Genomic DNA, 16,227 nt, shown 5'->3' on the forward strand with positions numbered 1-16,227 from the left:
CCAAACCAAAACCTACTTCATTTGAAAGGACACATTCCTACCAAGACATTATGGCATGTAAGGGATGGAGATTCCATTATGCCTGGAGACTAAGATACTGTGGACAAAGTCTTCCCAATGCTGTCTTCTAAGCTTGCTCCATCGCATCTCCAGGATATGTACACTCCATAGTCATTTCTCTTTTTCTTTTGTATTAATTATATTTTCTTATTTTCTGGATGCTTGATGCTCTGGCATCTAAGCCTCCTGACTGGGGAGAGCCCTCCCCTCCAGGGATAGTCGTATCTTAGAGAAAGCAAAAGACTTGTCCAGGGAGCATCCCTTTCATATGAAAATTAACCAATCCAGAACCTACACTCCAATCATCTCCTCTATATGGCTTACACACATTGGGAAGGAATATTCTCTCCCTTCATTCCCCTAGGGCCAGATACCAGGCAATCAGGAGCAGTTCTGAAACCCCAGAGCCTACTAAAGTTACTCAAATTAGCCAATCTCAAATGTGTCTACCCTGCTTACACCGCCTCACCCATTTCTTCCTGCAATAACCATAATACAGGCTCTTTCTCATGCTTTCCACTTGGTCCCTCTGCCTGCTGATAGATACGGGTGCTTTCCCACATGGTCTGCATGATGTGCTGTGCATTGTGTATCTGAGATCTGTGAGTATGAAAACTGCTTGTTTCACAACAGTCCTTTCTGCATCTACAGACAAATCCTGGGTACATTTTAAAACTTCACGGGTACATTTTAAAACATCTTTGATCTCTATGCATCATCTGCCTTAGTTTTCTTTGATTCAGTATCTGTTGTGTGCTTAGAGATCTACTAGAAGGATCCTATAGAACAATGAACAACTCAGCTTTAATTCAGGCAACATTCATCCACTGGACACATATTTGCTGAATATCCATTATGGACCAGGCACTGTGCTTATCAATGAGAACATCATATTTCTCCCCAAAGACATAATTCCTGCACTCACAGAGATTCCAGTCTAGAAGCAAAAACAGACAATTCCACAGGCTGCTATAAAATTTTAAGTTTATGACATTGGGCACACTGAGAAAGGGCACCTTCTAATTCACCACACTTTGGTCTATCCTTCCAAATCATCGAGATGGTTTGCAGCTCTCTTGGGTAATCCCTTGATTTTTCTATTTCCCAGCTGTTTGCCATTTCTCAGCCACATGCTATCTGAAAATTTGATGAACATGATAAAAAGTAGGAGTTGCAGTCTCCAGAATACTCCTATGAGGTAGGTACTACTATTATCCACATTTTATAGATTCAGAGACAGAGGCTCAGAGAGGGGAATTCACTTGGCTATCGAAGAGGTAGACAAAGGAACAAGCATTTGGATTAATGTTTGTAGTATTCCAAAGCCTGTGCTCTTAGCCATTAAACTGTTTCACCTTGAGCAAGTTATTTTCTCAGGGATTCCATTTCTACATGTATGAAAATAAATATGTAAAACTTGAACGCCTTTAAGGCTTAACATTCTACAATTAATGTGTAGTGACAGCTGAGAGCTGAAGGGCGGGGACATGCATTCTGTAGAATTTAATACTTGCTCTGTTGTTTTTTTCCACCTCAGTGTTCATCACTCCTACTCCTCCATTGCCATTTTCTGGCCACTTCCAGGTTCTGACAATTCTTCTAGCTGCATAATCCATCAAACTATTTGCTTCTGTAAATTTTGTTCCTTCTGCTTTCCTACACCATTCCCTGCCATCTCCCCCACCACATATTTACCTGTCTTATGTGCACATATGACTCATTAAAGATGAGCCAAAGTCTTGTACATAGGTCTGAAAATCAACTGAATGTAAATGAAATAAGAGATATAAGTTCTGAAAGTATATGAACTGATTTGCAGTCCAAGTGAAGAACAAGTAGGGGCTTCTGCACTACGGTGAAGTGGGAACAATAAGGATGTATTAAGAGAAGTTTGAGTGTTTCAGAGAATGGTGGTAAAGTTCCACTTTGCTCTGGTCAAAATATACTGAAGGGATGGTGCTAAGTTCTGAACACTGAAACTTAAACAATGGAGATAAAATCAAATTTCACTGAAGGAAGACTGGCAAATAGAGGGTAAGGATCTCAAAAACATTCAATACATATCAAAATGCAATTTTTTTTTAAGAATTAATGGTACTAATATGGTGCTACAAGTCAGAAAGTTTATTGCATCTACAGAGCACTAACCGGAAGGAGGCACAAGGAAACCTTATGAGGTGCTGGAAATATTCTATGATTTTATCTGGGTAGATTCATATGGCATCCTGTTATATGTCCTTATCACAAAAACTTACAGTGAGACGATACTTTCAGAGGTGATGGCTATGTTTATGGCATTCCTTGTGGTGATGATTTCATGGGTATTTACTTATCTTCAAACTCATCGAGACATATACATTTTAAAAAGTGTAAAATGTATACAATTTTTAAAGCGTAAAAAATTCTAAAACTGAAAATTTGTTAAGTTGCACAGTTGCACAGTTAAGGTATGCCTTCTTTATTATTATTATGCCAAACTTCAATACAGCTAAAGACGGTGATGCCATGTGAGAAGTGTTTGAGAAACAGACGCCAACATATCCTGGAATGTGTAAACTGGGACAACTTTTCTGGAGGGCACTTTAGCAATAGATAGCAACCACCTTAATCAGGGTCTTGGACCATGCTTTGCTAACGACTATGGTGGCAACAGTGTCTCATTAATTCAATTTAATTGGGTGAAAAGTAAATGCTAGAATATAAGACACTTGTATATTTACAGGGAATGAGAATATGAATATTATCCAGGACATTCAGGAAATTCCAATAAAACTCATACAGTCTTTCTTGTCATATGATTTTAATTAGCAAATACTCTTTGTGGGACATTTTTATTTTGAAATGGATCCACAATCATAAGTGTCAGTAGGTTCTCTGAAGTAGCTCAATCTTTCTATATTCACATTTGAATTCTTCCTTTATTTTTTAAACTTTATCATTGCTAATAGGTTAAAAGCAGTCTTTACTGGATAAAGAAAATGTAGTACACATACACCATGGAATACTATGAAGCCATAAAAAGGAATGAGTTCATGTCCTTTGCAGGGACATGGATAAAACTGGAAACCATCATCCTCAGCAAACTAACACAGAAAACCAAACACCACATGTTCTCACTCATAAGTGGGAGTTCAACAATGAGAACACATGGACACAGGGAGGGGAACACCACACACTGGGGCCTGCTGGGGGTTGGGGAGAAAGGGGATGGAGAGCATCAGCACAAATACCTGATGCATGTGGGGCTTAAAAGCTATATGACGGGTTGATAGGTGCAGCAAACCACCATGGCACATCTATACCTATGCAACAAACCTGCACGTTCAGCACATGTATCCCCGAACTTAAAGTAAAAGGAAAAAAAATAAAAATAAAAAAATAAAAGCATTCTTTAATTTCATTCAAATAATCCAGACTACAAAGGATAAGATCCTCTTCCAAGGTCTTTAGATGCTCCTTTTTTTCCCCCTGTAATATATGTAATAGTAATTCTAAGGTTGGGCCATACACAGAAACCTTTGACCAGCCAGGGGTGCAAGGTGCTGAGTGGGTGTGGAGCATCCGCAATGCTCGGCTCTTACCATCTGCTATGAAGTGCTCGGGCACATGCAGAGTCACCTTCACAGTGAGTGGACAAGACATCTGGCTGCCACACACCATGGCCAGGATGCAGGAACTCACAGCAATCAGTGTCAGGGCTGTCTTGTTCACTGGGCTTTTCAGCAAACCTGGTAACAAGAACACACACAAAGACACAAAATTCCATGAGGTGAGGAAATGCGAGTGGCATCAAGTTAGGGAATTCTATTATTTTCCAGTTGGGAATCTGAAAAAAGAAAAGAAAAGAAAGAAACATGCTTTCTAACCTTCGTGCCTGCTATGACACCTCGGTGGGCCCTCTTTGGGCCTTGGTTAAACACTCCGCAAAATGGGCTTCTTATGATTCCTTTGGGTAAACATAAAAGAAACAGACTTCCTGAGCTTGCAGTGAGCCGAGATCGCGCCACTGCACTCCAGCCTGGGCGACAGAGCGAGACTCCGTCTCAAAAAAAAAAAAAAAAAAAGAAACAGGCTTCCTGAAACTCATGGCAATTTTCACTCCTCCCTTCCCAATTCGGTTGGTCATTCTTGATAACAATTAGACGATCTTACGCCCCCCGTTCTCCTCAGAGGCAAGTGAGAAGATACCACGCTGTTAAATTCAGTAGAGTCTAGTGAAATAAGCATGGGCTTTGGAATTAGATCATTCTGGGTTCAAATTTGGGCTTTGGCCCTCATTGGCTATGTGATCTCCATTTTCCAAACCTCAGTTTCTTTCTTTCTTTTTCTTTTTTGTTTGAGGTGGAGTCTCGCTTTGTCGCCCAGGTTAGAGTGCAGTGGCACGATCTCGGCTCACCGCAACCTCCGCCACATGGGTTCCAGCGATTCTCCTGCTTTAGCTTCCTGAGTAGCTGGGATTACAGGCACCCGGCACCAAGCCCAGCCAATTTTTGTATTTTTAGTAGAGACGGGTTTTCACCATGTTGGCCAGGCTGGTCTGGAACTCCTGACCTCAGGTGATCCACTCGCCTCGGCCTCCCAAAGTGCTGGGATTACAGGCATAAGCCACCACGCCTGGCCACCACCTCAGTTTCTTTATATGTAACAGAAAGATAATAAATACCTCACAGGGTTTTTGTGACAATTACACACCATGATTTGTATATAATGCCTGTCATTTAGAAGAGTTTCGCGGTTAGAAGCTGATCAGTTCAAATGAATTTCACAAGCCTTTACTGAGCAGCTACTATGTGAGACACATACAGAGCAGAAGAATAATTTCTCCTCTTCAGGAGTTTATAGGCTAGGGGGAAAAGTCAAGCTTATCCATAGCTAATTAGATTCTAAGACAAATTGTGTTATGACCTAGAAGAGAGGGCAGAGAGTAGGGAGGGTGGTTTTGCCTCTGAAAATTAAAGACAATTTTATGGATATAATAGGAAAAGTAGACTGGATCTGCATAGCTAGAGGACACTGGGCCAACAAAGAAATTCTATGGAGGCTGTCTTGAGTCCCCGTTTGTTTCTCATTCTTTAGGCTTTGTTCTTCAAGGTTTTGCTTACCAGTTTTAGAGCAATGCCTCCCCAATTTTTTTTTTAACGCTAGGCTCTTCTTTTAAGCAAACCTTGTCTCTCATCTCCTGGATATCTTTCTGTGGCTATCCCATTAGCATGTCAAATATATTAATAACACGTTCAAAACAGGGTACATTATCTTCTCCTTAAAGCCTCCTCCTCCTGGGATCCTCAGCTTATTGAAAGCACTGCCATTTAGACTGGCCAGAAACTGAGATGTCACCTTTGAGTTTCTGTCTTCCTCCTTTACAGCATCTGAACAGTTGTGTAGTCCTATTTATTCTATGTCCTCAGCATTTTCACCTCATTCCCTTCATCTCTTCTATTGTCTGTTTGCTTGTGCGATAAGGGAGGTGCACGCATATCTGTTCACTGCACTCCCTGCTGAAACCTCTCAAGCTGTTTTACAGCATCCGGTCGCAGGATGTGATCCATATTCATTAGACTGGCACCCAAGGCCTTTCATGAAGACTCCCAACACTCATACCTCCTGTGCGCTGGCCCAAAGACTAGCAGGGCTGAATTACTGCAGTGCTCCTACCATTAACGCTCTTCACCATGTTAACATTAGTGCAGGTGTTGTTCCTTTTGGATAGAAATCCACTTGTTTCCTTGTCACCCCATCACTCTTTGAGACTCACCATATATAAAGATTTCGTATGCTCTTGGTAGATAAACTACCCATATTCATTGTGTTTCCCCTCATACCTTATTGCAAACACTAGAGTCTAGTAAATAGACAGCCAACTCCTTGAAGGCAAGTAGCGTCTATCGCTCACCATATGTCCCAGTGAACACAGTGACTGGCTCATTGCAGAATCTCAGTAAGTGCATGATGACTCCCATAAATGACAGTAACAATATTAGCAACCAACATAACATAGAGGCTGACCAATCAAAAAGCGTGTTAGCCAACATCCAACACTGACCATACAACAGAACATCGGCTATTGTTCCTGTTGTAACATTGGATTACAACAGAACAAGAACACTTACAACAGCCCATTGGGGTATTGCCTGTATGGAAATCTTTTTTTCTTAATAAACAGTGACCTGCTTGAGGGAGAAGATCCCACCTTCATCATCTTTGTGTTTCTTATGCCAAAATCACCACCTGGAACCCAGAAGTTACTTAATTTAAGAACAGGACCCTTGTCTTTTTTCTCAGTCCTAGGACAATGCATGGCTTATGGTAGGAACTACACATGAGATTGTGGTTATTGTAGTTATAGAATAAATGTGAAATAGAAGAGTAAATTAAATTAAGTAAAAAGATGATTTCAGTGTCCAAAGATGGGGAATCTCTAAAACCTAAAATAACTACAGAGAAAAATGAACATGTTTTATCTCTTATTTGAGTGCCACAAGAAGCTGTTTCATATGTATTTCATACATATTTATAATATTTATAAATATAAATAAAATATTTATAGTATAAATCTTTTAGCAACTAAATAGCATAAACAATCTAACATCAATGTTATCTACTAAAAAGAATATGGACTAGGGGTTGGCACCTTGCGTAGACCTCACCTTAAAACGTCAACTTATTACTCCAGCCTAATCATTTAGCAAAACCCCCACAATAACACTTAACAGCAGCACTGGAGTTTTTTTGTTGTTGTTTTTTGTTTGTTTGTTCATTTTTGTTTGTTTGCTTGTTTGTTTTGAGATGGAGTCTCCCTTTATGCCCAGGCTGGAGTGCGGTGGCGCAATCTCAGCTCATTTCAACCTCCGCCTCCTGGGTTCAAGCGATTCTCCTGCCTCAGCCTCCCAAGTAGCTAGGGTTACAGGCACACGCCACCACACCCAGCTAATTTTTGTATTTTTAGTAGAGACAGTGTTTCACCATGTTGGCCAGGCTGGTCTTGAACTCCTGATTTCAGGTGATCCACCGACCTCGGCCTTCCAAAGTGCTCGGATTACAGGCATGAGCCACCAGGCCTGGCCAGCACTGAGTTTTTTATCTAGATTTTATGGAGTCTATTCTGGGGGAAAAAATATGTAATGACGAGTCTAGCACGAATAAATTCTTGGGAAGATGAGACAGGTCCAGAGGACAAGATGTGAAAGGTAGTGAGAGGCCCCTGGCATTTGGGAACGGACACTCTGGGCAGTGAGTCATGGATAACAGCACCCTGTGGATCCCTTAGAAGGCATATCTCATTCCTGGCCCACACAGCAGCAACCAGCCTATGTGGCCAAGAACTTTCTTTCACTAATTAACAAAATACCAGAAATACACTACCCAGGCTCCACAGGGCTAATTTTTGGTCTGGGGAAAGAAGGCTGAGGGGCACAGGTAGAATTGCTCATATTCTCTCCCTGGGCCCTGCTGGACTAAATTGTGTCTTCTATGTCGTTTAAAACATCACAGTAACCCAGGGTCTTTAAGAGTCAACATGATGGCTGGGCGCAGTGGCTCATGCCTGTAATTCCAGCACTTTGGGAGGCCAAGGCAGGCAGATCACCTGAGATCAGGAGTTTGAGACCAGCCTGGCCAACATGGCAAAACTCCATCTCTACTAAAAATACAAAAATGAGCCGGGCATGGTGGCAGGTGCCTGTAGTCCCAGCTACTCCAGAGGCTGAGGCACGAGAATCGCTTGAACCCGGGAGGTGGAGGTTGCAGTGAGCTGAGATCGCACAATTGCACTCCAGCTTGGGCCACAGAGCAAGACTCTGTCTCAAAAAAGAAAGAAAGAAAGAAAGAAAAAGAGTCAACATGGGAAGTGAATTCACATTAGTTTATTGGCTCTTAGTTTTCTCACCTAGAAAATAGTAACACGACTTAGCTGTCAGGGGTGTTGTAAGAACGAAATGAGTCAATACCTGTCTAATGCCAAGCAAAGTTTTTGGCACATAGTAGGCCCTTGGTAAATAATTTCCAAAAGAAATAGTGGCATTTGTCTCATCATCGATGACAGAAACTAGGACTCATCTATTTGTCCAACACATTCTCAGAACATATTAGGAACTCAATTATTCTTATAGAAGCAGAAGACAAAAAGAGCAAAAAGTGTAGAGAAGGACATAAGAAGGAGAAAGTGGGAGTTGGGGTGAGAATGAACAGCATTGTGGGACCCCATTTACTTAGCGAATGCCTGAATCACCACAGTTGTTTCCAAAGTCTAGGAGGATGAAAGCATGCACGTCAAGCCTTCACTAAGCCAGATGCCCCTGGAGCAGCCGGGGGTGTGGGGAGTTGCCATGGCAACTGGACCTGGCAGAAACTTCACAGTGGGACTCAAACCAAGGTAACTTCCTAAGAGTTCCTGGCTCAGGGAGGTGAGCATAGCATTTAGTAAGTAAGGGTTGTAGACAGCCATGAGGTGGAAACTATCTCTCCCTTAATACTCAGCCCCTCCCAAAGCAGGCTCCTTACTGCACTGCTGTTGTAAGATGCAGAGACAGAAAAGGGAACCTCCACTTGCTGAGCGATAACTATGATCCAGGCACTGTGCCTAGCACTTATCCTTCTCTCCATCCATCCATTCATTTACCAATCCAGCTGATTTTTATTGAACATCAAGTCTTTTGAGGCACACTGGTCTGGGCATGGGGAAAATAATACTAAACAAAACAGCCAAAGGCCTTGAAGCTTGCATGTTAGTGGCAAAGAATTACCTCATTGAATCCTCTCAGCAAAGTGTCTTCATCATTTCCATTTTACAGAGAGCAGAAGTGTGGAGCAATTAAATGACTTGTGTAAGGATCACCCAGTTTTGTATGTTACAGAGACTGGATGAGAACTAGTCCTATTCCAGCCTTTCCCCTGTATCACTACAACTTCCCACTTCATCATGGAATAAGGTCCCAGGATACCCTCATGTAGAAAGTGTGGCCTCTGGGGCCTAGGCATCTCTATGTTCAAATCCTGGCTTACCCCCAAAATCTCTGTGTGACACTTGCCAACTGATCCATAAGTCTAATAGGAAAAAAATATTTCCATCTGAAAAATGGGAACAGTGGTCTTTTGTCAGAGCTGACGTGAGGACAAAATAAGATATCATATGTAATTAGCAAAAAAAACAAAAAACAAAACAAAACAAAACAAAAACAAGACCTAAATAAATGATAGCTGCAGATCATATTGCCTGAGTATTTTTTTTTTTTCCAGAAGGCTGAGGTCACAGTTCTCCCTGGTTCACATCCCCATTTACAGTTCCTTCCCCATTACTTGCAGGAGAACAAGCTGTACTGTAGGACTAGCATTCCACCAGGGCATATTGATTGCTGGGACTGGAAAAAGTTAATAATCTAATTTTCCTTCCATTTTCCCTCCCTCTTACACCTCAGCTCCTCTCATGGCAGCAGAGAATGGCATAAAATGCATTGCTTGAGAAATTCGACCGGAAATAACTCAGTGCTGTTGATCCACACATTGCCTATAATTTGGGGTTTGATTGATTCTTGCTTTGGAAATGCCAGGTTGAGAGGAGAAAATCAAATTTCAGTTAAATTTGGAATTGAATCAATCACATTTTATAATGAAAAAATAGATCTAACCCCATCAGACCCTTGTGTGTGGAAAACTTAAAGCTGGTACACTCCCATTGACTTCCTCCTGAGATCCCCAAAGCATGAGAGACCAGGTCCTAGGCTGAGAAGTAATTTATTTCTTAAAGTGGCAAATGGTGTTGTGGTGGGAGAAAGGGATTCTAGAAACTGGAGACATTAGGGTGAAGAAGCCCAGCAGATAGAAAGGCCACTTAGGATGGGGAAAGAGGCTGGGCTTCTGTATGTATGTATGTATGTATGTATGTATGTATGTATGTATGTAGTCTCACTCTGTCACCCAGGCTGGAGTGCAGTGGTGTGATCTTGGCTCACTGCAACATCTGCCTCCCAGGTTCAAGCAATTCTCCTGTCTCAGCCTCCCAAGTAGCTGGGACTATAGGCAAACGCCACCACACCTGGCTAATTTTTGTATTTTTAGTAGAGAGAGGGTTTCACCATGTTGGCCAGGCTAGTCTTGAACTCCTGACCTCAGGTGATCTGCCTGCCTCAGCCTCCCAAAGTGCTGGGATTACAGGTATGAGCAACCGTGCCCGGACTGAGCTTTAGTTTTAGATGTGGATATCTAAATCCAAAGTCTTCCATTTGATACCTGCCTAAGTTCTGGCAAGTGATGTAAGCTCTCAGAGCTTCAGTTTTCCTAATCTAAAAAAGGGGAGTGATAATACCTAACTGATAAAGAAGCCGTGTGTATTAAATAGGAGATCATAATTACAGCACTAAGCACCACGTCTGACACATACTTAGGGCTCTGTAAGCTCTCAGTATATTTCCTTTCATCTCATTTCCTTTAAACCTCCCTTTCTAACACTTGGCACCTATATGGGCATCAGCAGGATATGTGATACTGTTGCTCATGCTGAAATCCTAACTTTCACACTTAGCTGCTGGCCCCCGTGGACAAGTCATGTCACACCTGAGACTCAATGCCTTTAATTGGGAATTAGTTCATCCAATAAATAGCTGTTTAAGGTGCAAGTACTATATGCCAGACCTCATATTTTATGCTCTCCTATTTCCAGTGCCTATAGCATGACTGAATATAGTAGGTGCTCAATAAACATCTATTGAATGAATGAATGAGTGAATGCTTAAATGTTGCTTCCCTTCCTACCAACAGATGTCAGTATTGGAATGCTGCTATTAGTATTTTTTTCTAGCAAATTGATTCACTCACTTTTCCTGGCAAGGTTTGGTTCCTGCCTGGTCAGAAATCATACAAAAACACCCTTGCAGAGGCCGCCAATCTGCCTGCATATCCGGGTGACCACTGTAGATTGCTGAGTGCCTCATTAACCTCACTGAGTGCCCCATGGGATTCCCGCAGCACCTGAGCTCTGGTGTCTCTGCTTCTCTGCCGTATTTCTGGAAACCGAAATCGGGACACGTCATCTGACAAGTGCAAGTGTCATGCTGGAGGCAGAAAGAAAGAATATTTTTAACTGGGGCTTTCTCAGAAACTGTAGGGCATATGGCCCCATATCCTCAGCCTGTCTCTTACATCAGGGCTTTCTATGCACTGCTTTAGTGTGATGTCTCAATATGGGACATATTTTCCTTTATCTTGCACACCTGGGTCCTTGTCTCTCCCCATCTTTCCCTCTCTATCTCTGTCATGAACTAATCTCTTGTGCTCTCTGAGTATGGCACTCTCAAATCTATGGTATCCTTTAAACAATATGTTATTTCCCCAATATCTTATCATCCATAAATTTGTCCTTAATAAGATCTGGGCAACTGTTCATCCACTCTTATTTTCACACTTCCAGAGAAAGACAACTCAACCCCTACTAAGCATCAGTTCTATTCTCAGATAGTTTAATATCTAAACAGCTTTGAATCTCACTCTATGAATGAACTTCTGCTGTCCAAATTAAATAGGATATATTTAATATCTCTTTCCCAGGGCAGCTATTTTGTTAAAGGTGAAAATTAGGTTGCCTTGAGCTTTCTTTCTTCAAACCAAACATGAATAGCTTTATTTTGTTTCTCTAAAGTCATATTTTGAGTCCTTTTATTATACTTTGTATAGATTTGTTTTGCGTAAGATGACTTTCTTAGTAAAGGATGCCATAATTATTATTATTATTATCATCATCATCACTACCACTATCACTGGTAACATAGACACTAACTTAGGTGCCAGACAAGAGAACTAAATTTTTTCATGCAGTATCCATCTAATCTTTACAGAAACTTCATGAGATGGCTTCTATTATCACTCACATTTTTTGCTATGAGGAAACTGAGGCCATCACTTGCCAAAGAACATGCAGCTCAAAGGTAATAGGGCTGAAATGAAAAACCATTTGATGTCAAGGTCAAAGCTCTTAACCATCATCCTTCACAATATCTCTATCAACCTGCCAGATGTAGCCTGGGCAGAGCAGAAGCAACAAATTTAACTGCTGAGCTGCTAACCAACTTTAGCTTGCCCTGTGGACCTGTGATGACTCTAGGTGAATTTGTTGTGGCCTCATTGTCCCACCTGATACTGACCACATGTCTTCAAGAGAACCTCTCCCCATCACAAGGAGGAAATTTAAAATGATGGAAGAAAATGAGAAGGGCTGCTGCTCCTCCTTTCTCAGCCCCGGAACATGCTATGGGCCTGAAGCAGCTCACTGTGCTACTTGGAGCCAAATGATTATTGACAAAGCCACTGGGGAACACCTTTGGCTAGCTCTGCTCGTGGGACAAAGACCGTTTCTATAGTGCAGGCCTAGATTGTGGCTGCCTGGTGAAGTTAAAGCCCCTGGCAGCAGACATGGAATGGGGCTACAAACAGCTGGCTATTTGAATTTCTCTGTGGCAACTGCAGGTAGCTGGGCCTGCAAGTGTAAAGGTCACTACAAGGTGTTGACAATGGTGTTAGAGATGAAGATGATGGAGATGGTACCATATTATTTTAGCTTTTATTAGGTTACGGATTATTCTCAAATATCTCATTACCTCTTCAAAATCCTATGTAGTTGGCATTGCTGTTATCCCCAATAGACAAATGAGAAGTGACAGTTTTAAAGGTGAACTCATGTTCAAACAACAGAAGAATAATGGGCCTATAAGCCATGTCTCCTGACTCACAGCTGAGTGATCTTTTCATGTCACTATGTTGCTAGTGTGCAGCCTAAGTCCCACTAGCTGGATACGAAAACAGAAATAGAATCTGTGCACTCTGATGCTTCATCCATTGCTTTTTTTTTTTTTTTTTTTTTGAGACGGAGTCTTGCTCTGTTGCCCTGGCTGGAGTGGAGTGCAATGGTGCAATCTCAGCACACTGCAACCTCTACCTCCCAGGCTCAAGCGATTCTCCTCCCTCAGCCTCCCGAGTAGCTGGGATTATAGGCATGCACCACCGTGCACAGTTAATTTTTATATTTTTAGTAGAGATGGAGTTTCACCGTGTTGCCCAGGCTGGTTATTGCTCTTATAAATGTATCCAAATGCCTCAAAGAGCTAGTGTAGTATTTCCCACAAAACCAGATGTATCTTGAAAAGAAAACATTTCTATGTTCACAAAATTTTGAGACATGCTATATTCTGTATGCCCCTCTTAAAGTGCCCAAGTATATATCTGGTATTAAAACGTCTAAAAGTCTTTGCATTACATTCTGTTTAGCAGGATTCAGCTGAATGTTTCCCTAAAGTACTAAGACATTGCAGAACCACCATTCTGTGGAACAAAGTATGGAAACAATGATCTAGTTTAATAATTTACACAAAGGTTGTAAATAATATTAGCAGATCCCAATAATTAACTGGTGCCCTTATGCCAGGCACTGTGTTAAAGATTGTATGTACATTATCCTATTTAAACTTCTCAACTACCTTGGAAGGCAGGGGTTACCCTTCATTTACAAATAGGAAAACCAGATTTAACTGGTTACCGGGAAGAGGAAGAGGAAGGTTTTCATGGTCAGTCTGGTCTGAAACCAATGTCTGTATCCTTCTTCTTCCCAAGTGTTAGAAGAAAATAGAATTTTAAAGTCACAGAAAATACGTGCAAAGAAGGAAAAAGGCAGGCACAACAGACCAGTTCAGGAGGCTAAAGACTATTCAACGTATATTTAGCAGGCTGACGAAATGCATTAGTAGAAGGAAAAAGATGCTGTACTCAATAGATTAAATTGCAGTGTGTAGATGAGAAATAGCAGAGAAGATAATTCAAAGAGCTAAAGCTCTAGAATGGCTCAGAAAAAAAAATGAGAAAGAAGGAGAAAGGAAAGGTGGTGGGGGGTTTCCAATTCATAGGTGACTATCAATCGACTGGTGCTGACTTACCCAAAACATTAATTTTTAAGATACTGTTGTCTGATCCCTATATTAGCCCTGTTAGTCTACAGGCTGTTTAGATGCACCACCACATTCAGCCCACACCACCGATGACTTGGAGGGTGGCAAAGAAGAGCTAAGGCCAAACAGTGAGTGCTGAGGAACAGAGCAAAAGAGCAGCCACAGTTTCCATGGCTACCAAGGACAATTGGGACCAGTCACCTCCCATTTCCATGAAAGGTTCATTTCTAGCTCCTTTGAAAGTCACTGTTCCATTATCTTAGAAGATGTCAGTGGACTTTGGCCCACACTTTGTGAAAATAGGAGCAGGAGAATAACATTGATTGTGTATTTAGTATTTACTAGGCCTCCTGTGATGGCCTAGTAAATACTGAATACACAACCAATGTTATTCCCCTACTCCTGCTTCCTCCCCTGCTCCCAGCTTCCATGACAATGTTCCTTTACCTACAGAACTTCCTTTATCCCAAAAGCCCACTGTAAGCACCAGACAAAGCTGTCCTTACTTGACACTGGGGGAAATGGAAGCTCAAAGGGTTTAATTGACTAGTAAGGAACAGAGCTACAATATGAACCAAGACCTATTGACTTAGATACTCAAAGTTCCTTAAAAGCTTGTGGGAATTGAACAATGAGAACTCATGGACACAGGAAGGGGAACATCACACTCCAGGGACTGTTGTGGGGTGAGGGGAGGGGGGAGGGACAGCATTAGGAAATATACCTAATGCTAAATGATGAGTTAATGGGTGCAGGAAATCAACATGGCACATGGATACATATGTAACAAACCTGCACATTGTGCACATGTACCCTAAAACCTAAAGTATAATAAAAAAAGATTAAAAAAAACCTGAACATAGAAAAAAAAAAAAAAAAAAAGCTTCCTCAGCTGATCCTGACCCTGTGAATGTGTGGTGTCTAATGGTGGTCACACTGCTTCTAAAAATAGGGGGCATTTTCAAATCTCTGTGCTCCCTCCTCCTCACCTCTTTTTCCTGACAGTGACACTGTGTCATATTCCTAAGAAATAATAGAAATGAGGCTTTTGCTGATGGCCCATAAACCCCCTACTGCAGTTAGATTTGCCTGTCTCTTTCCTTGTGACAGGTCACATGCATTCCCCTCCCCCATATGTTGTCCTTTCTACTTTTCCAACATATCTAAGAAGACCAACATTCAAGATCAAAGAGAACTCCCATCTCATAGAAATCTGCCTTCACCATTGCAACTCACAAGAACCCAATATTTCTCTTAACTCCTATCTCATATATTATCTGTTCTAATTTGAGCCACGAGACCTCAGAATGGCAAGGAACTAAAAGAGATTTAACCACAACAAGTCACACAATGCATTGTTGTGTGACTCCCTCTATAATCATTCAGCCTGCATTGGAGTGTCACCTAAACTTGGAGCTTATTAACTAAAAAAAAATAATGATGATGATGATAAGCTTTTCTCTTTTTTTGAGCACTTACTATGCAGGATACATTGTGTTAAATATTTTACAGATATTATTTTATTTGATTAATCATAAAAGCTTATTAGTTCCTAGTTTTGCAAATCAAAAAAATTGATTCTAACTCAGAGTTAGAAAGCTATTGAGAGGCAAACCAGGATTCAAATCCAGATCTGGATATCAGAGCTCCTAACAGTATTACTACGTAGTCTCTCTTCCCTCGAAACAATCAGCATAAGAACTACATCAATGCCAAATGAAAATCTACTCCTACAACTATAAACAGCTGAACATATTCCTACCCTCAAGAGTTCCAAAAACTGGCCCCCACCCCTTCTCTCTGAGGTACCCCTTTGGTTCTAAAAATGGAAAATATGTTGCCCATTATTCCTTTATTTCAAAGACAGGTTCTGTCATTTGACTCCCACATGAGGAAAATAGACATGGAGCCAGCAAAAACAGAGCTGGAAGAACCCCTTTAGATTAGTTGGCTTAATCCATCATGCTGAAGGTTAGGAAGAGGGCAGGAGGACAGCCTTGCTCACAGTCAGATTGCCCAGAGCCAGTCCTGGGTTCCATCCACCCCAGCTTCCATGACAATGTTCACCATTTGGGGTAGTTGTTGCTGTTGTTGTTTCCTACCTTAACCAATACCTCCTGTAACAAAGAGGTATTGGTATAAAAATAAACCATACCCAAACATTCCCACAACATGACCTTAATAAGCTCGTGCACAGTAGATTATGGCAGAGAAAAGAAAACTGACTTTAGAATTAGAGAAA

The 16,227-nt window shown here is 41.4% G+C and overlaps 1 protein-coding gene across 4 annotated transcripts in view; it reads right to left on the bottom strand.

The window, feature by feature from the left end:
* The window catches only part of ASTN2 (astrotactin 2), a 1,014,740-nt gene that overhangs the window by 621,107 nt on the left and 377,406 nt on the right, over positions 1-16,227 (bottom strand). For all 4 annotated transcript variants that reach the window (XM_030817705.1, XM_030817704.1, XM_030817702.1 and 1 more), the window contains one exon: positions 3,642-3,788. In XM_030817705.1, the coding sequence (XP_030673565.1) occupies positions 3,642-3,788 (147 nt within the window). The remainder of the gene's footprint in view (positions 1-3,641; positions 3,789-16,227) is intronic.

The sequence above is a fragment of the Nomascus leucogenys genome, chromosome 8 (assembly GCF_006542625.1).
Source record: "Nomascus leucogenys isolate Asia chromosome 8, Asia_NLE_v1, whole genome shotgun sequence".
NCBI classification, from domain to species: Eukaryota; Metazoa; Chordata; class Mammalia; order Primates; family Hylobatidae; genus Nomascus; species Nomascus leucogenys.